The following is a 21,656-nucleotide window of genomic DNA, read 5'->3' as shown; positions in this document are numbered from 1 at the left end:
ACACTGACTGAGTCACTGCACACACAGCTGCAGGACACTGACTGAGTCATCACACACACAGCTGCAGGACACTGACTGAGTCACCACACACACAGCTGCAGGACACTGACTGAGTCACCACACACACAGCTGCAGGACACTGACTGAGTCACCACACACACAGCTGCAGGACACTGACTGAGTCATCACACACACAGCTGCAGGACACTGACTGAGTCACTACACACACAGCTGCAGGACACTGACTGAGTCACTGCACACACAGCTGCAGGACACTGACTGAGTCATCACACACACAGCTGCAGGACACTGACTGAGTCACCACACACACAGCTGCAGGACACTGACTGAGTCACCACACACACAGCTGCAGGACACTGACTGAGTCACCACACACACAGCTGCAGGACACTGACTGAGTCACCACACACACAGCTGCAGGACACTGACTGAGTCACTGCACACACAGCTGCAGGACACTGACTGAGTCACTGCACACACAGCTGCAGGACACTGACTGAGTCACTGCACACACAGCTGCAGGACACTGACTGAGTCACCACACACACAGCTGCAGGACACTGACTGAGTCACTGCACACACAGCTGCAGGACACTGAGTCACCACACACACAGCTGCAGGACACTGACTGAGTCACTGCACACACAGCTGCAGGACACTGACTGAGTCACCACACACACAGCTGCAGGACACTGAGTCACCGCACACACAGCTGCAGGACACTGACTGAGTCACTGCACACACAGCTGCAGGACACTGACTGAGTCACCGCACACACAGCTGCAGGACACTGAGTCACCACACACACAGCTGCAGGACACTGACTGAGTCACTGCACACACAGCTGCAGGACACTGACTGAGTCACTGCACACACAGCTGCAGGACACTGACTGAGTCACTGCACACACAGCTGCAGGACACTGACTGAGTCACCGCACACACAGCTGCAGGACACTGACTGAGTCACCACACACACAGCTGCAGGACACTGACTGAGTCACCGCACACACAGCTGCAGGACACTGAGTCACCACACACACAGCTGCAGGACACTGACTGAGTCACTGCACACACAGCTGCAGGACACTGACTGAGTCACTGCACACACAGCTGCAGGACACTGACTGAGTCACCGCACACACAGCTGCAGGACACTGAGTCACCGCACACACAGCTGCAGGACACTGACTGAGTCATCACACACACAGAGCTGCAGGACACTGACTGAGTCACCGCACACACAGCTGCAGGACACTGAGTCACCGCACACACAGCTGCAGGACACTGACTGAGTCACTGCACACACAGCTGCAGGACACTGACTGAGTCACTGCACACACAGCTGCAGGACACTGACTGAGTCACTGCACACACAGCTGCAGGACACTGACTGAGTCATCACACACACAGCGGCAGGACACTGACTGAGTCACCACACACAGCTGCAGGACACTGACTGAGTCACTGCACACACAGCTGCAGGACACTGACTGAGTCACCACACACACAGCTGCAGGACACTGACTGAGTCACTGCACACACAGCTGCAGGACACTGACTGAGTCACTGCACACACAGCTGCAGGACACTGACTGAGTCACTGCACACACAGCTGCAGGACACTGACTGAGTCACCACACACACAGCTGCAGGACACTGACTGAGTCACCACACACACAGCTGCAGGACACTGACTGAGTCACTGCACACACAGCTGCAGGACACTGACTGAGTCACCGCACACACAGCTGCAGGACACTGAGTCACCACACACACAGCTGCAGGACACTGACTGAGTCACTGCACACACAGCTGCAGGACACTGACTGAGTCACCGCACACACAGCTGCAGGACACTGACTGAGTCACTGCACACACAGCTGCAGGACACTGACTGAGTCATCACACACACAGCTGCAGGACACTGACTGAGTCACTGCACACACAGCTGCAGGACACTGAGTCACCACACACAGAGCTGCAGGACACTGACTGAGTCACCGCACACACAGCTGCAGGACACTGAGTCACCGCACACACAGCTGCAGGACACTGACTGAGTCACTGCACACACAGCTGCAGGACACTGACTGAGTCACCGCACACACAGCTGCAGGACACTGACTGAGTCACTGCACACACAGCTGCAGGACACTGACTGAGTCACTGCACACACAGCTGCAGGACACTGACTGAGTCACCGCACACACAGCTGCAGGACACTGACTGAGTCACTGCACACACAGCTGCAGGACACTGACTGAGTCACTACACACACAGCTGCAGGACACTGACTGAGTCACTGCACACACACAGCTGCAGGACACTGAGTCACCACACACAGCTGCAGGACACTGACTGAGTCACTGCACACACAGCTGCAGGACACTGACTGAGTCACCGCACACACAGCTGCAGGACACTGACTGAGTCACCGCACACACAGCTGCAGGACACTGACTGAGTCACTACACACACAGCTGCAGGACACTGACTGAGTCACCACACACACAGCTGCAGGACACTGACTGAGTCACTACACACACAGCTGCAGGACACTGACTGAGTCACTGCACACACAGCTGCAGGACACTGACTGAGTCACCACACACACAGCTGCAGGACACTGACTGAGTCACTGCACACACAGCTGCAGGACACTGACTGAGTCGCTACACACACAGCTGCAGGACACTGACTGAGTCACCGCACACACAGCTGCAGGACACTGACTGAGTCACTATACACACAGCTGCAGGACACTGACTGAGTCACCACACACAGCTGCAGGACACTGACTGAGTCACCGCACACACAGCTGCAGGACACTGACTGAGTCACCACACACACAGCTGCAGGACACTGACTGAGTCACCACACACACAGCTGCAGGACACTGACTGAGTCGCTATACACACAGCTGCAGGACACTGACTGAGTCACCGCACACACAGCTGCAGGACACTGACTGAGTCACTGCACACACAGCTGCAGGACACTGACTGAGTCACCACACACACAGCTGCAGGACACTGACTGAGTCACCACACACACAGCTGCAGGACACTGACTGAGTCACTACACACACAGCTGCAGGACACTGACTGAGTCACTGCACACACAGCTGCAGGACACTGACTGAGTCACCACACACACAGCTGCAGGACACTGACTGAGTCACCACACACAGCTGCAGGACACTGACTGAGTCACCGCACACACAGCTGCAGGACACTGACTGAGTCACCACACACAGCTGCAGGACACTGACTGAGTCACTACACACACAGCTGCAGGACACTGACTGAGTCACCGCACACACAGCTGCAGGACACTGACTGAGTCACCACACACAGCTGCAGGACACTGACTGAGTCACTGCACACACAGCTGCAGGACACTGACTGAGTCACCACACACACAGCTGCAGGACACTGACTGAGTCACCGCACACACAGCTGCAGGACACTGACTGAGTCACTGCACACACAGCTGCAGGACACTGACTGAGTCACTGCACACACAGCTGCAGGACACTGACTGAGTCACCACACACACAGCTGCAGGACACTGACTGAGTCACCGCACACACAGCTGCAGGACACTGACTGAGTCACCACACACACAGCTGCAGGACACTGACTGAGTCACTGCACACACAGCTGCAGGACACTGACTGAGTCACTGCACACACAGCTGCAGGACACTGACTGAGTCACTATACACACACAGCTGCAGGACACTGAGTCACCACACACAGAGCTGCAGGACACTGACTGAGTCACCACACACACAGCTGCAGGACACTGAGTTACCACACACACAGCTGCAGGACACTGACTGAGTCACCGCACACACAGCTGCAGGACACTGACTGAGTCACCGCACACACAGCTGCAGGACACTGACTGAGTCACCACACACACAGCTGCAGGACACTGACTGAGTCACCACACACACAGCTGCAGGACACTGAGTTACCACACACACAGCTGCAGGACACTGACTGAGTCACCACACACACAGCTGCAGGACACTGAGTCACCACACACACAGCTGCAGGACACTGAGTTACCACACACACAGCTGCAGGACACTGAGTTACCACACACACAGCTGCAGGACACTGACTGAGTCACCGCACACACAGCTGCAGGACACTGACTGAGTCACCACACACAGCTGCAGGACACTGACTGAGTCACCGCACACACAGCTGCAGGACACTGACTGAGTCACCGCACACACAGCTGCAGGACACTGACTGAGTCACCACACACACAGCTGCAGGACACTGACTGAGTCACCGCACACACAGCTGCAGGACACTGACTGAGTCACTGCACACACAGCTGCAGGACACTGAGTCACCACACACAGCTGCAGGACACTGACTGAGTCACTGCACACACAGCTGCAGGACACTGACTGAGTCACTGCACACACAGCTGCAGGACACTGACTGAGTCACTGCACACACAGCTGCAGGACACTGACTGAGTCACCGCACACACAGCTGCAGGACACTGACTGAGTCACTGCACACACAGCTGCAGGACACTGACTGAGTCACCGCACACACAGCTGCAGGACACTGACTGAGTCACTGCACACACAGCTGCAGGACACTGACTGAGTCGCTACACACACAGCTGCAGGACACTGACTGAGTCACCGCACACACAGCTGCAGGACACTGACTGAGTCACTGCACACACAGCTGCAGGACACTGACTGAGTCACTGCACACACAGCTGCAGGACACTGACTGAGTCACTGCACACACAGCTGCAGGACACTGACTGAGTCACTGCACACACAGCTGCAGGACACTGACTGAGTCACCGCACACACAGCTGCAGGACACTGAGTCACTATACACACAGCTGCAGGACACTGACTGAGTCACTGCACACACAGCTGCAGGACACTGACTGAGTCACTGCACACACAGCTGCAGGACACTGACTGAGTCACTACACACACAGCTGCAGGACACTGACTGAGTCACTGCACACACAGCTGCAGGACACTGACTGAGTCACCACACACACAGCGGCAGGACACGGAGTCACTATGCACACACAGCTGCAGGACACTGACTGAGTCACTGCACACACAGCTGCAGGACACTGACTGAGTCACTACCCAGCACAGAACACAGCATAGGCAGCTGCCCTTCCTGCCACCCCACCTTTTTAAAGAGGAACGAAGAACTTCACAGATGGGTCACTGTCAACCCAGCAGAGCCCCATAGTGTGCTGGGGCCACCTTGTGGCCCACTGTGGCAGCACAGTTACATTCTATTCTTTTTAACCAGGCAACTACTAGAAAGCTTACTTCTTCACAAAACGAAAAATAAGGAAATAATCAGAAAAGTCGAGGAGAAAGGCACGTAAGTCACTTCTGACAACCTGCAGACTTATTTCTGCTATTATTCATCAACAGAAAGCGCACACAACCAGGTAGTTCTGGTATGACACGTGGCCCACACACTGTAGCAATGAGAACATTGTTCATGCAGTTCTGAGGAGAACTTTAAGCTTCTGACCCCTCGGCTTCCACCTCCTGAGTGCTGAGGTTGAGACGCACATAACCAGGCCCAACCTAATGCAGCCCTGGGGATAGAAGCCAGGTCCTTCTATCTTAGGCCAGCATCCAACCAACAGTCCTATCCCAAGCATAGCTGTCTTTATTTGAGACAAAGTCTATTTTTTTGTAAAGGTAGGGTTTCTTTGTGTAGCCCTGGCTGTCCTAGGATCTATAGTCCAGGCTGGCCTTGAACTCACAGAGCTCCACCTGCCTCTGCCTCCCGAGTGCTGGGATTAAATGTGTGCGCCAACTACCTCCCATTGAGACAAGGTCTTTTTATGTAGCTCTAGCTGGCCAGAGATTTGCTTGCTCACTCTCCTGCCCAAGAGCTGGGATTATAGGCACATGACATCACAGCCAGCCCAAGTTTTATTTGTTTACCCTTTTTTGAGGCACGTTCTCACTATGTGCCTCTGTCTGGTCTGAAACTTACTGTGTAGACCATGGACTCCCAGAGGTGTGCCTGCCTGTGCCCCTGAGTGCTGAGATTAGAGGTGGTGCCACCATGTCTGCCCATCTACTTTCTTAATATTGTTCCACTGTTAGCACAACCGTGTCCAGGGCCATCACTTGCCTAAACTGCAAACCTATTAACAACATCCCATCGTCTGTCTCCTAAAGCTGTGCCACCATTACCATGTCTGTATGAATTTGGTGCTCTGAGAACCTTAGAGCGGTGGCACACACACGTGAACTTCCCCCCTTGGGTCTCTTTCACTGTAGTCCATGCTGGCCTTGAGGCACACCAGCTTCCATCTTGTCTCAAGCAGATGCTGTGCAGAGGCGGAAAGAGAAGCCTTGTGTGGGACAAGATGGAGGCAAGAACCAACTCCTGAAAGCTGTGCCCTAACCTCCATGTGTGCCTGAGAGTACACACAAACCAGAGTAAGTGAAAAACAAAGTAGCCTGTGCTACGCAGTTCAAGGCCCACCGGGTTCCAAATAGACCCTGACTAGCGCAAAGCAGCAACAGCAATGGGCCTTGTATCTTCCCGGCATTACATAGTTGTGACAAAACAACAGACGTTAGTATGCATGCTGTCATGAGAACATTGCTTTAACATGAGATGGGCCCTTATCTTCACTGCTGAACTGGAAAGAACTAACCCAGATTGGTCACTGGGTGGCACTCTTGGGTGGTACCTGGAGAGCACAGCAAATACTCTAAGTGACTGGGAGGCAGGCACAACCACAACCCACAGGAGGGCCAGAACCTGCTCGCTGAAGACAGCCACGTTAGTGATCCACTGAAGTAGAAACAAGACCACAGCCTTGAAAGATGCCACTCAAAAAGCCAAGGATAAACCAGAAAATAAGAGCCAGAAAGTCCAACTGGTACAGGGCAACCAAGAAAACCCAAGGCCCAGACAGACAGGGGCCAACACTGAGACAGCTCAGGCACTGGAACTAAGCAGCTCAGCTGTGCTAAATGGTGTTTTTGTCATCTTGACACAAGTTGGGGTCATCTGGGAAGAGGGAACCTCAACTGAGAAAATATCTCCATTAGATTGGCATATAGGCAACTCTGTGGGCATTTTCTTGATTAATGATTGATGAGCAAGGGCCCAGGCCTCTGTGGGCAGTGTCACCCTGGGCAGGTGGTCCTGGGTACAGGCTGAGCAAGGCATGGGGTGTGGCACCCGCGCCACCGCAGTACAGAGTCAAGGGCAAGGGACTGCGGATTTAACACACAATAAAACAACAGGCCCTTCGTGCTAAAGAGAGCAGCAGCAGCAGCAGCAGCAGCAGCAGCAGCAGCAGCAACTTTTATTCAGCGTCCAAAGAGCCTTCTATAGGCAGCAAAGCAGGCATGCCACTCGCAGGTGAAATCCCTCAGGAGGTGATTGCGCACACGAGGGAAAGTCCCAAGGAAGCGAGGGGTGCATTCTCACAGCGGTAACCATGACTAGCTGACCAACAAGCACAGACACGGAAGCTGCTAAAAACAGGACATGCAACAGCAAGACAGGCAGGCAGCCCAGTCGGGCCTGGTTCCCACAATGGGGTGCAAGTCAGTAAGCAGCACCCTTCCGTGACTGCTGCGTCGGTTCCCTGTTGGAGTTTCAACTTTGACTTCCCTCCATGTTGGAGTGCAGCTGTAAGCTGACATAAACCCAAGATGCTTTTGGTCATGGTGTTTTATCACAACTGTAGACAGCAAACTAACACAGCATCTGGCTTAAATTTTTTTTCTAGAATTTGAGTGGCCTAGTCTGGCAACCAATGGGAAGGCAGTCAGGTGGGCATGGTGGTGCTGGCATGATCCTTTAATCCTAGCACTCAGGTGGATCTCTGTGAGCTCAAAGCCAGCTTGATGCACATAATGAGTTCCAGGAAAGCTGGGGCTACATAGAGAGACACTGTCTTGAAAATATCAAAACAGGGCTGGAGAGATGGCTCAGAGGTTACCAGCACTGGCTGCTCTTCCAAAGATCATGAGTTCAATTCCCAGCAACCACATGGTGGCTCACAGCCATCTATAATGAGATCTGATGCCCTCTTCTGGCTTGCAGGCAGAATACTGTATACATAATAAATAAATAAATCTTTGAAGAAAAAAAAAAAAAACCAAAAAAAAAAAATCAGCCAGGCGTGGTGGTACACGCCTTTTAATCTCAGCACTCGGGAAGCAGAGGCAGGCAGAGCTCTGTGAATTTGGGGGCCAGCCTGGTCTACAGAGCTAGTTCTAGGATAGCCAGGGCTACACAAAGAAACCCTGTCTCAACTCGCTCCTCACCCAAAAAAGAACAGGCAGGTAGAAACTGCAGGGAAGAAATGGAGGCATACATTAGAATCTAAGGGATGCCTTCAGAGCTTCCACACACACTAAGTCACCAAACAGAATACACAAGACAGGAACAACCACAGAATGGAGACATCACGGGAAAGAAAACATTTCCACCTGATTCGACACAGTGTATGAGTGAGTGCAGGAGCAGCTACAGAGGGACACTCACATCCTGTTTAAGGTTGTGAGACACTAAGGCGACCATGATAGCAGCCTGTACACAGGAGTCCCCAGAGCACCAACAGTCCATGACATGGCAAGGGGCTGGACACACAAGCTGGACGTAACAGTGCAGATCTGTGATCACACAACGTGGGAGGTAGAGGAAGAGGGTCAGGAGTGCAAGGCCAGCCTGGACCACATGAGACTATATCAAACAAAACAAGACAACAAAAATCAAACAAAACCAAAAGCACAGTAGGCAGGCCTGGTACGGTGGCTCAGTGGGTGAGGCTCTTGCTGTGAAGTTTTGATCAAGTCTGATCCCTAGAACATGGTAGAAGGAAAGAAACAATGCCTGCACTTAGGCAGGGGAAGATCAGAGTCAGCTTTGGCCATAGTGAGACGGACCCAGGCTGGCAACCTGGATCCCCTCAAAAGCTAAGACGCTAGAGGATTAGCAGACGGATCAGTCCATGAAAGCACTTGCCCTGATAGCACGAGGACCTGAGTTTGGTTCCCCAGCACCAACGGGGAAAATGGGCATGGCAGTGTGTGCGCGTAATCCTAGCTCAATGGAGACGGAGCCAGGAGGCGCCCTGGGGCTCGCTAGCTGGCCAGCCTAGGCAAATCAGTGAACTCCAGGGTCAGTGAAGGACTGTGTCAGAAAACAAAAGCGGGAGAGCAATTTAAGGAGGAACCTGACATTGTCCTCTGGCTTCCATGGGCATGTGCACACATGTATAAACACCCATGTGTCTATGTGCAGGACACATAACAAAGGGCTCCCAATGCTGGGATCGCCCTTCAATCCTTCCTCCTAGGAAGACAAATGAGGCAAGACGGAGAACAAGTGGAGGGCAGCTGGAGGTACCTGAGGAGCAGAGGCAGTGTGGACAGGGACAGAGCGGGCAACACTGGTAACCAGACGTGCATTAAGCTCCCCACTAGCCTACTGTGTGAGCCAGCAGCTTTCCTTTCTGATTAAGCCAGTCTGGCTTTCTTTTCTTTTTGCTTTTTTTGAGACATGGTCTATCTACATAGCCTTGGCTGTCCTGGACTCACTTTGTAGACCGGGCTGGCCTTGAACTTATAGAGATCCTCCTGCCTCTGCCTTCTCAGTGCTAGGATTAAAGGTGTGCGCCATGATGCCTGGCTCAGTCACGTGGCTTCCTGACACATGCAGTTAAGAGTCTTCACTACAAAAAAAAAAAAAAAAAAAAAAAAAAAAAAAAAAAAGGGGCTGGAGAGATGGCTCAGAGGTTAAGAGAATTGCTTGCTCTTCCAAAGGTTCTGAGTTCAATTCCCAGCAACCACATAGTGGTTCACAACCATCTATAATGAGGTCTAGTGCCCTCTTCTGGTGTACATGCAGGCAAAACACTGTGAAGTTAATTAATAAATAAATCTTTAAAAAAAATTAAAAAAAAAAAAAAAGAAAAAAAAGAAAAGAGTCTTCACTACTACAGGTTACTGCCACTGTCACCTAGCGATGGTGACTGGCAGGCACTGAGAGAAGTGTGGTCACAGCTCACCTTCCTTCTGTTTCTTCTGTTCAAGTTTCATCTTCTTTGCCAGTAACTTCTTCTCCTTTAACTTCTGGCTACACATGAGAGACATACGCAGTGGTTATCTTAGTGGCACACCAGCTTATGCTATCTTATAACAACACAAATGTTACAGTAATGGGCTGGAGAGGCGGCTCAGCAGTCAGAGGACTCTCAGTTGCCAGCATCCATGCCAGGTAAATCAGAGCTGCCTGCAACTCTGCCTCCTCTTCTGGCCTCATGGGCATTTATATTCGCATGCATAAACTCACACAGACATACATGCACTTAAAAGTAAAATATCTTACGGAAAAAAACTATTCTGGGCCAGGTGTGGTGGCGCATGCCTTTAATCTCAGCACTTGGGAGGCAGAGGCAGGCAGATCACACTGAGTTCGAGGCCAGCCTGGTCTACAAAGCAGGACAGCCAAGGGTACACAGAGAAACCCTGTCTTGAAAACAAAACAAACGGTTCTGCTAGCCTATTATTATCATCAGCTGTTTTCACTGAAGTGCGTCAAGATCAAGCTCCGAGGAGTCGGCTGAGTGTGGAGCTTGCACCTGCCTTCTGAGCATGTGCTGGGGCTAAGGCGGAAAAAGCATGAGTTCAAGGCCAGTCTGGGATACACAGTGAACCCTGTCTTAAAAAATAGACAAGTGGGGGCTGGAGAGATGGCTCAGTGGTTAAGAGTCCTGCCTGCTCTTCCAAAACTCCTGAGCTTGATTCCCAGCAACCACACAGTGGCTCACAACCACCTATACTGAGATCTGGTGCCTTCTGGTGTGCAAGCTCACATGCAGGCAGAACACTGTATAAATAATACATAAATAAATCTTTAAAAAAAAAAAATAGACAAGTGACTGGAGAGATGGCTCAGTGGTTAAGAGTGTCTTCTACGTAATCATCAAGACCAGAGTTCGGATCCCGGAATCCATGCGACACATCTGCCAATGCCAGTGACTGCAACTCCAAGGAATCCAATGGCTTCTCTTAGCTTCTGTACACATAGACACACACAGACACACACATAGACACACACACACACACCATCCTCTCAAAAAAAAAAGTCACATGGGAAGTTTGGTCAAAAGAATTTCATAAATCTCATGTCCAAATGTAGAGGCAGGGAGATCAAGTGTTCAAGGCCAGCCTCAGCTACACAGCGAAAACAAACCACAGAAATGAAGGGAGGCACAGAAACCCAGAGTCGCCAATGCTCTGGCTTGTATCGTTAGGGGGATCTGTAACAGGCTGAGGGACTGCAGGGACATGTGGATTCTGGGGTACTACAAGGAGTCACTCCTCTCAGCGTTGCTCATCTTGGGGGCTTCCTACCCATGGCCGCTGCAGGTTACACAACTGAACTTTTTGTTATCTGTTTACAGGATTTCTTTTTTTTTTTTTTTGGTTTTTTGAGACAGAGTTTCTTAATTCTTAATTTATTTTTTAATTATGTGTGTTTGAGTGTGGGTATGTGCACCTAAGTGTAGTGTCCACATGTCCATGGAGGCCAGAAGAAGGCATCAGATGCTCTGGGGCTAGAGTTACAGGTGGTTGTGAGGCACCCAACATCATAGGTGTGGGAGCTGAACCCCAGGCCCCTGGAGGAGCAGCAGGTGCTGTTTGCCACGGAACCATTATTCACACATGCTGTGTGGTAGTGTGCATGACATGTGTGGAGGTCAGAAGACTGGCCCCCCAGCCCCGCCCCGGCTTTTTGAGACAGGATTTCTCTGTGTAGCCCTGGAACTCACTATGTAGACCAGGTTAGCATATCTACCTGGTCTGCCTCTGGAGAGTCGGGGTTAAAGGTGTGTGCCACTATACCCAGCTTAAGGATCACTTTTAAAAAGAATTATTTATTTATTACGCATACAGTGTTTTGCCTGCATGTGTGCCTGCCAGGCAGAAGAGGGCACCAGATCTTATTATAGATAGTTGTGAGCCACCATGTGGTTGCTGAGAATTGAACTCAGGTCCTCTGGAAAAACAGTCAATGCTTTCAATCTCTGAGTCATCTCTCCAGCCCTTGAGGACTACTTTTAAAAACTGCCATGCAGAAGCCAAGCGTGGTGGCAGAAACCTTTAATCCCAACACTCGGGAGGCAGAGGCAGGTGGATCAATGGGATCGAGGCCAGGCTGGTCTACAAAGCAAGTCTAGGACAGCCAAGGCTACACAGAGAAATCCTGTTTTGAAAAACCAAAAACCCACCACCATGCAGGTTCTGGGTACTGAACTTCAGGCTGGGAGCAAGCATCTTTACCTGCTGAGCCATGTTACCAAACCTTTTGCTTTGTAGTTGTTTTGTGATAGGGTCTTGCAATTTGCCTCTGGCTGGTTTTGAGCTCCTGGGTCAGACAATCCTCCTGCCCTGGCTTACCTAGTAGCTGGGACCACATGTCCGTGCCCTACAGTGGCTGTTGGTGAACTCTGGCCTGTAAGGACTTGGTCCATTACCTACTATCCACTTTCCCATTTCCAGCCTGCAGGCCTCAATGACTACCAGGATAAAGTTCTTACCGCTTTTTCCGGCGCTTTGCAGTCTGCTCCTCTGCAGCAATTTTATTCTTTTCTAGTCTCTTCTGAAACTCTGCATCCAGTTTTTGCTGGAAAAAACAAACCACCACCCCATCACTCACTCAGCTATACCCTGGGCTGGACAGGCTTTAAGTATAAGAGTTCAAATTCTATGGGCACACCACTAGAGGTGCCATAGGTACCACCCAGGTCCCCAGAGCCACTTTAGCCTTAAAAGATTGCCCCAAGTGGGACAGGTAATCCACAGTGTTCACAGAGACACGACTTATGTAAGAAGCCAAAGCCTGCAAGAGACATAGGGAGGGAGCTGATGTGCATGCATACAATAAATGGCATAGAGGAGAGAAAAGCAAGAGAGAAGTACACAGAGGGATGGGAGGGGGAAGAGGGAGAGGGGGAGGGAGAGAGAGAGAGAGAAGGAGGAGGAGGAGGGAGGAAGGGAAGGAAGGTGGGGGGGGAGAGAGAGAGAGAACAGGAAGAGGGAGGGAGAAGGGGAGGGAGGGGGGAGAATGAGATGGGACTCTCTGAGGACAGGGATGCTCTGACACCTGCCCCCAAGCCACCCAGCAGAGTGCAGCAGCAGCAGCAGCAGCAGCAGGAAGGGCTAGAGGAGCCCCGCCCAGCAGTAGGTCCTGAAGCCCTGAGCAGTGACTAGAGAAGTGACTCTAGAGCAGGACAGTAAGGAGGGGAGCGGCTCAGGGAGCAAGGCACTTCCATATGTACAGCACCGGCTTTCAAGCCAGACAGCAGCCATCCTTGACTTCTTCTGCGACTGCTTGTAAAAGAAGTAAGCTCTGGAAACTCACTGATGCCCCAGAGGGAGCCTTGGCTTGTCACAGGGACCCTGGAGGGAGGGGCTGGGTATTTCCTCGTCCCCGCTAACTCTACAGTTCTTGAAACACCATGCAAGTGTAAGGACGCGACCTTGGATCCACAGAACCCACGTTAGAGGTAGTCTGTAATACCCCTGCCACCACACCTGGCACTTTTTTGTTTGTTTTTTAAAGACAAGAGTTTCTGTGTGTAGGTAGCCCTGGCCATCCTAGAATTCACTTTGTAGACCTGTAGACCAGGCTGGCCCTGAATTCACAGAGGTCCACCTGCCTCTGCCTCCCGAGCGCTGGGATTAAAGTTGTACAATACTCTACTGCCTGCACCTGGCACTCTTATTTTTTTTTTTTTTTTTTTTAAGATTTACTTATTTACACCAGATGTGGTGGTGCATACCTTCAATCCCAGCACTCAAGAGGCAGAGGAAAGCAGATTGCTGTAAGTTCAAGATCAGTCTGGTCTACAAAGCAAGTCCAGGACAGCCAAGGCTACAAAGAGAAACCTTGTCTCGAAAAGCTAAAAAAAAAGAAAGGGAAAAAGATTTATTTATTTATTACACATATAATGTTCTGCCTCAATGTATGCATGCAAACCAAAAGAGGGCACCAGATCTCATTATAGATGGTTATGAACCACCATGTGATTGGTGGAAATTGAACTCAGGACCTCTGGAAGAGCAGACAGTGCTCTTAACCTCTAAGCCATCTCTCCATCCTGCACCTGACACTCTTAATGGTTCCTTTTCGGTTTTTTGAGACAGGGGAGACAGGATTTCTCTGTGTAGCCTTGGCTGTTCTGTACTCACTTTGTAGACCAGGCTGGACCCCAACTCAGAGATCTGCCTGCCTCTGCTTCCTGAGTGCTGGGATTACAGGTATGTTTCCACCACACTTGGCTCTCTTAATGGTTCTTAAAGCACGATGTCTAAAGCAACTCTTTTTTCTTTTCTGGTTTTTTGAGACAGGGTTTCTCTGTGTAGCCTTGGCTGTCCTAGACTCACGTTGTAGATCAGGCTGGCCTTCAACTCACAGGGATCTACCTTCCGAGTGCTACGATTAAAGGAATGTGCCACCACACCTGGCCCTGACTGCTTTTCCAGAGGCCCAGGTTTCAAATCCCAGCGCCCATGTGACAGCTCACACCTGTCTGTAACTCCATGATCTGACACCCTCACACAGACACGCATGCAGGCAAAACACCACTGCACATAAAATAAAAATAAATAAAATGTTTAAAAAAAATAAAGCTATTGGGGTTAGGGATTTAACTTAGTGGTAGAATGCTTGCCTAGCAAGTGCAAGGCCCTGGATTCAGTCCTCAGCTCTGGGAAAAGAAAGAAAAAAGAATAAACTATATGTCACCTGAAAACAAGAAATGTAAGCACTACAAAAACTCAACTCTTCTGAGAAACAGATGCTGCACACAGCGCTATTTACAGAACCAGTGAACTTCATGTGGTCCTCAGACCAACAGAGTAAGGAGGACATCTCTCATGTGGTGGAAGCCCCACTTACTGTCCCACTGCATGGCAAATGGCCCACAGAGAGGGAAGGCCTCCGTGGTGCCCTCCCATATACATGGAAGACTCCTACACGTCACTGTTCTAGTAGGAATAGCTTGTAGTGTCAAGTCTGACCCGGGGTCACTGGGTTCCGTGGCTCACTGACCTTCTCAGCCATGGCATCCATGTAGTCCTGCCGCTGGTACTCTCTCCGCCGTAGGTGCCTATAAACATGGAACTCTCCGCTGCCAGCCCCGGCACTGGAACCTACAGCCAGAACAGTCCAGAGCTCTAGATGAAACTCAGTTACCAGGCCTTGGGATAGAACACACTGGCCGAGCGTTTGCATGGTAGGAACAGGCCCTGAGTTTAATCTCCAGGCCCACAAGAGAGGAGGAGCCCAGTCACCACCACAAGCTGCACTTAAGCCAGAAAGATAAGAACTCAACTGAAGGCACTGTGTGCGCTGGGTCTTTCTACTTGTACTGTAGCCAGGACACACGTGGCTCATGGTAGCTATTATCTGGTGACTTGTAGGAACACTGACTATGAAGTCACTGAGACCCCCACTGCGTCTGTAGTCCCAGCACCCAGAGGGTGAGGCCAGAGGACTGAGAACTCAGGGCAACTTGAGCTCCACAGCAAGTCCTCGGCTCAGAACAAGACAAGACAAAACTCCACGTGGCAGGAAGAGAGGAGCAGACTGCAGTTTAGTAACAGTCATCTAGAAAGGACTCTCAATACCCCTCCATGACTCTACAAGTGACATGCTAGAGTCCTAAAAGTTGAAAACTTGTGATACAGCACTTGGGAGGCAGAGGCAGGTGGATCGCTGTGAGTTCGAGGCCAGCCTGGTCTACAAAGTGAGTCCAGGACAGCCAAGGCTACACAGAGAAACTCTTGTCTCAAAAAAAAAAACAAAACAAAATAACAACAACAACAAAAGATAGAAAAGAAAAACTTGTGATACTACAAGTGAAAAAAAAAATGTTATAAAATCATATGAATACCTATATAGAAACAATTTTCCTTAAACAAAAGGTTTTGACTATAGAGAGGTCTAGAAAGTTGCATCAGAATGTTTCATGTGGAACGATGGAATATCGCATGGCATTCTGTCTGTCTGTATCTACCTACCTAACTGCCTACCTATCTGTTTCTTGAGACAGGGTTTCTCTGTGTAGCCTTGGCTGTCCTGGAACTCACTGTGTAGACCAGGCTGGCTTCAAACTCAGAGATCCACCCACCTCAGCCTCTCGAGTGCTGGGATTACAGGTGTGCACTACCACCTCCCAGAAGGTGGCTCTCTTTAAAAAAGTGTTGTTGTTGTTTTTTTTAAGTTATGTGTACATATGCACCTGCCTGTGCGTTTGTGCACAAGTGCAGGCGTCCATGGAGCGAGTACCCACTGAGTCCAGAAGAGGGTGTTGGGTCCTCTGGAGCTGAAGTTACAGGCACCTGTGAGCTGCCCAGTATGGGTGCTGGGAATCAGACTAGGGTTCTCTGCAAGGACACACTCTTAGCTGCTGACTCATCTTTCCAGCCCCAAACTTTACCAAATGAGGGGCTCACTATGTATTCCTAGCTGGCCTGGAACTCTATCTAAAGATCAGGAAGGCCTCAAAGCCTGAGTTCTGAGAGCTTGTATTCAAGTGCACAAAGAATGGTCAGCCTTTTTTTTTAAATTACATTTGTGTATTTGTTTATTTGTATGTAGGGAAGGAAATGAGCACGCCATGAACACAGAGGTCATGGACAGCCTGCAGGAGTCGGTTCTCTCTTAGCACTTGGCAAGCAGCTCCACCGCTGAGCCATCTTCCCAGCTCAGCTCTCTCTACACCTCTACTATTGGCTTCTACTTAGTATATGCTAATCTGACCCACTCCACAACAAACATGTTTTCACCTGGAGGCCAGTGAGACGGCTCAGTGGGTAAAACCACCTGCTGCCAGGCCTGACAAACTGAGTCCATCCTGGAACCTACATGGTGGACGGAGAGAACGGACTCCTCTGACCTCCACAGAGGCACCATGATGTGCATGTGTGCAAGTACACACAAATAAAGAAATCTTTACAAAGCATAATTTGTCATCACAAAGAATGAGAAATTCAGGCACAATGGTTGTTCTGATTAGTTTTATGTCCACTTGACACAAGCTAGTGTCATTTCAAAGGAGGGAACCTCAATTGAGAAAAAAGCATCCATAAAATCTGGCTGTAGGGCATTTTCCTAATTAGCGATTGATGGGGGAGGGCCCAGACCACGGAGGGTGGTGCCTCCCTGGGCTGGGGTCCTGGGCTCTAGGAGGAGGCGGGCTGAGCAAGCCAACACGCAGCGTCTCTTCAGTACCTCTACAGCAGCTCCTGCCTCCGGGTTCCAGCCCTACTTGAGTTCCTGTCCTGACTTCCTTCAGGGATGAACAGCGAGCGATGTAGCAGCATAAGCCAAATAAACCCTTTCCTCCCCAACTTGCCTTTGGTCATGGTGTTTTATGGTAACTATAGCAACCCTAACTAGGACAATGGGGTGTGAGGATTACGGTTCAAGCACAGCCTGGTTCACATAGTGAGACTCTATCTCAAGGAAAAACAAAAACAAAAACAAAACAAAACAAACAAACAAAAAACCAGTTTAGCATAAAGGAAGCCTGGAGGGTCTTCCCTAACTAGCTCCTTTGTCTGATCATGTGGACCTTTACCAACTTTTAAAGCCTGTGAATAAAATGGCTGAACCACAAGAAAGAAAACTACCTAAGAATAACTGGGAAGCCATTGTCTAGTGCCAAACCATGGATATAGCACTCCTCCACTAGAAAGGCAAAACATTCTTCCTATCAAAGATCTAATTGACAGCCTGGCAGTGGTGGCGGATCTCTGTGAGTTCCAGGACCACCAAGGCTACACAGAGAAAACCCATCTCCCTGTCTTAAGATGAGCCCCGTCTCCCCCCAAAAAGACCTAACTGACAAGCATCAACAACCGTGTTTGTATTTCCTGTAAAAATTATCCACCCCCATGCCTGACACTGACACACACACATACATACACACACACACACACACACACACACACACAGATAAGAGACTTTACCCATGACATCTCGGACAAACTCTGGAGGAGGCCGAGGAGCCCACTCATTCATTTTCTCTGGAATTGGAACTGCTTTGTCCTGAAACAGTTAAACGGAAAAGTGTTTGTAAACGGAAGGTTGCTGAGGAAACCAAGGAAGCTACATATCTTCGGATCTAAACACAAATGCGCAGGGGTCTCACACCTGGAGCTGACTGAATGTTTGTCCTCTGCCCCAAGCTTACTTCATCCTGTACTCCACAGGGTCTAACAAGGGCCAAAGCTCTCTCCTATGCCGCATAAGTCTGGAATCTCAGTCACTGAAGCCAACTTCTTCTTATCAAAGATCTGAGATCTTGTTAGCTATTTTTATAAGGCCTGGCTGGGAAGTAAATACGGATGCATTCCAAATTTGTTGGCCAAATGACAACAATGTAAAGACTAGTGGGTGCTATTTAGAGGAGTTGAACACTTTTGCTAATGCATCAATTCTGTCTTTTTCTTGGTTTCTGAGATAGATCTCACAGTGGAGCTGACCCAAAACTCACTATGTTGACCAGGCCTGCCTCGAGTTTGTAGCAAACTTCTAGTGTCAGCCACCAGAGTGCTGGGATTGCAGGTGTGCACCACCACGCCCAGCTTCTACTGCTCGGTTCTTACTAAAGTGTTTTTTAAAAAAAAGGGGGGGGCTGTGGTGCAACCCAGAATAGTAGCGCAGGGCCATTATCCCAACTAGTTGGGGAGATAAGGCAGGAGGACCCCAAATTTGAGGAATGCCTGTACTACAAAGCCGATTCTGTAAGGAGCGTGAATACAATGTGCAACGCCACAATATTACCGAGGGGAAAAAAAAAAATCAAAAGGAGGGTGGGAAAGGCTGGACAGCGCCTTCACGCAGCTGCTCTGGAGGACAAGGACAGGCGTGAATTCACACTCACTCTCTCTTTTTATTTTATTTTATTTTATTTTTTCTTTTGGTTTTTTTGGAGACAGGGTCTCTCTGTGTAGCCTTGACTGTCCTGGACTCGCTTTGTAGACCAGGCTGGCCTTGAACTCACAGCGATCCACCTGCCTCTGCCTCCCGAGTGCTGGGATTAAAGGAGTGCGCCACCGCCACCCGGCAGTGACGCTCACTCTCTAAGGGGCAGCCTTCTCCGTCCCGGGTTTGCCCTAGGGTTACTGAATGTAGCGTTCCCGCGTCTGGCGGCGGGGTGAAGGGGCTGGGCATCGGTTGGCCCGGGCCGCAGAGCCCACTCCCACTCACCGGGTTCTTCATGAGCCGCTCCAACTTGAGCTTCTGCTCCTCGGCTGCATTCTTAGGGATGACGAGCGTCTGCGGCTCTTTCTTGGGCCTGGGCGGTCTCACAGAGGTGGCAGTGGGACTAGCCATCGCTGCTTTCCCACTTCCTCGCGAACGCCACCGGAGGACGCGTATCTTGATGACGACAGAAGGGCGCGCCAGCTGCGCACGCGCACTCCCAGAACTGGGGGGGGGGGCGGTGCTCCCGCAGCGCGTGCGCACTGCCGCACTGTCTTTACGGAGGTAAGAGGCGGTGCCACAAGCCTTAGCAGCTTGCTGAATATTCATGAACGCGAGGCCGGTGCGGCTTATTTAGAGCATATCACCTTTCTTTCATTTCCTGTTTCAAAACAAATCAGGGCCGCCCGACTCTCACATCCCTACGGAAAAAGGCGGCCTTTCGTGATGAGTGGCCTGGCTCCAGGCGACCTCTCAGGTCTCCAAGGCCTTCGCGCCGCTTACTCGTGGCCCTCAGCACCTCCTTCCCGGTTTCGCTTGCTCCTGGGCTTTGTCTCAGAGAGTTATTATATCTAGCTTCTCGCTTCTTACCTCCCCCTCGCCCCCCAGTGTCATAGGTTTTGTTTGTTTATTTTTGGTAGCTCAGGCTGGCCTCGAACTCACAGAGATATGCGTGCCTGCCTCCCACACCCCACTTATAATCTCTTTTTATAAGACAGCACAAAAACGTAACAACTCTTGGGATAGACCTTGAACACTCTGAAAGTACAGTGCCGCCAATGGAGGCTGAATGTATGATTCTGTCTGTCTGTCTTTCTTTCTTTCTTTTTTGGTTTTTCTGTGTAGCCTTGGCTGTCCTAGACTCACTTTGTAAACCAGGCTGGCCTCGAACTCACAGTGATCGGCCTGCCTCTGCCTCCCGAGTGCTGGGATTAAAGGCGTGCGCCACAACGCCTGACTTGAGTCTGTCTTAGAATAAAGAAAGCTGCCACTGCAGCCAGGAGCTGGCTAGTAATTAACTTCAAGGCTTTCACTTGGAGGTGACTATAATTTCCACGGTAGTGGAGAACAGCGGGACTGGGGCTGTCCAGAAAGTGGACAGTCTGGATGACCTTGTGTGAGGCACCGGGGTACCCCAATAATAAAAGATGCCGTGTGGCCTCTTCAGAAAACAGAATAATCGTGCAGTAAGCCCCCCTGAGGAGTGGCCAAATTCTCAGAACAAAAGATGGGTCTTTTTTTGTTTGTTTTGTTTTTTGCAACCGTTTAAGGGCAGCAGAAAGTTTCACAGCATGTGATTCAGTTCAGCACTGCACAGCGAACGAACGTGACAAAGCGCACAGAACAGCAACATGCCATAAATTAGAGCTGCCAACTCACAGCCCTGACTGATTCTGAACTCTGCCCCAGAGAGGGCTTCTGGGACGCATGCCTGACTCAGGCCACGGGAGAGTGCCCAAAGGCGCAAGCCTATGTTCTAATAATCCCCAGGGGCACCAAAAAAACAGCAATAAAAAAGAAAAACATCCATCTGAGCACAGTAGCACACACCTGTGATCTGAGTGTTTAGGAGACAGAGGCGGAGGGATAGGTAGTTCAAAGCCAGCTGGGGCTACATCTCAAGAACCTGTCTGAAACAATTAAGGGCGCTGGTCGTGGTGGCAGGCACGTTTAATCCCTCTGAGCAATTGGGATTATGGTTGTTTGCAGGAAGTGGGTATTAGGAAGGGTTGCTAAGGGGTTTCAGATTCTAGAAGGTGATTTGGGGGAGGGTTTCAGTAAGCGTGCTTTTATTTAGAACGAGATGTTATTAGGGGGTGGGGTCAATTCTCTAATTATATTTTTAAATAATAATATTATTATTTACAGTATTGGAATTGGACCCTCTTCCTCCTCTTCTCCTCCAATCCTGACTAAACAGAGAAGGAATTGACACACAAGGGCAAAATGCTTGGCTCAGGATCACAGACTCATGGAGGGCGTGAGTCATGACAAAAGCCATTGTGGATGGGTTGAGATCCCAGGAGGGATCTCTTTACATGATACCTCCTCAAGGCAGAAGTCAGATTTGAGATTATGTTCCCTGGTGCCAGGCCACCTTCACCCCTGGATGCCTTGCAGGATTTGGGCCTAGAATACTACATATGACCACCAGAGGGCGATAAAGTGTCACCCAGACCCCGCTGGTCCTGGAAATCCATCCACACAATGCTGCAGCTTCTTCCAGGCTGAAAACTGAGACCAGGGAACCAAGTGAGTAAGGTCTAAATGTGAGGAGGCCAAGGAGTGCTGGTGCACCCTGGAATCCCAGCACTTGGGAAGTAGATTCAGAGGGATCAGGAAGTCAA

At 50.4% G+C, this 21,656-nt stretch overlaps 1 protein-coding gene across 3 annotated transcripts in view; it reads right to left on the bottom strand.

Moving 5' to 3' along the window:
* Window positions 1-19,499, bottom strand: part of Prkrip1 (PRKR interacting protein 1) — a 29,825-nt gene extending 10,326 nt beyond the window's left edge. For all 3 annotated transcript variants that reach the window (XR_007832349.1, XM_051161300.1, XM_051161301.1), the window contains exons 1-5: window positions 19,315-19,499; window positions 18,072-18,150; window positions 15,148-15,248; window positions 12,632-12,717; window positions 10,097-10,164 (exon numbers count right to left, since the gene is read on the bottom strand). Coding sequence is in view for 2 of the 3 variants with exons in the window: in XM_051161300.1 (XP_051017257.1) it covers window positions 10,097-10,164; window positions 12,632-12,717; window positions 15,148-15,248; window positions 18,072-18,150; window positions 19,315-19,440 (460 nt within the window). In the remaining variant the exon portion in view is untranslated. The remainder of the gene's footprint in view (window positions 1-10,096; window positions 10,165-12,631; window positions 12,718-15,147; window positions 15,249-18,071; window positions 18,151-19,314) is intronic.
* Window positions 19,500-21,656: the final 2,157 nt, after the last annotated feature.

Source organism: Acomys russatus, chromosome 19 (assembly GCF_903995435.1).
Source record: "Acomys russatus chromosome 19, mAcoRus1.1, whole genome shotgun sequence".
Lineage (NCBI taxonomy): Eukaryota > Metazoa > Chordata > Mammalia > Rodentia > Muridae > Acomys > Acomys russatus.
This window is presented reverse-complemented; position numbering and strand designations above follow the sequence as displayed.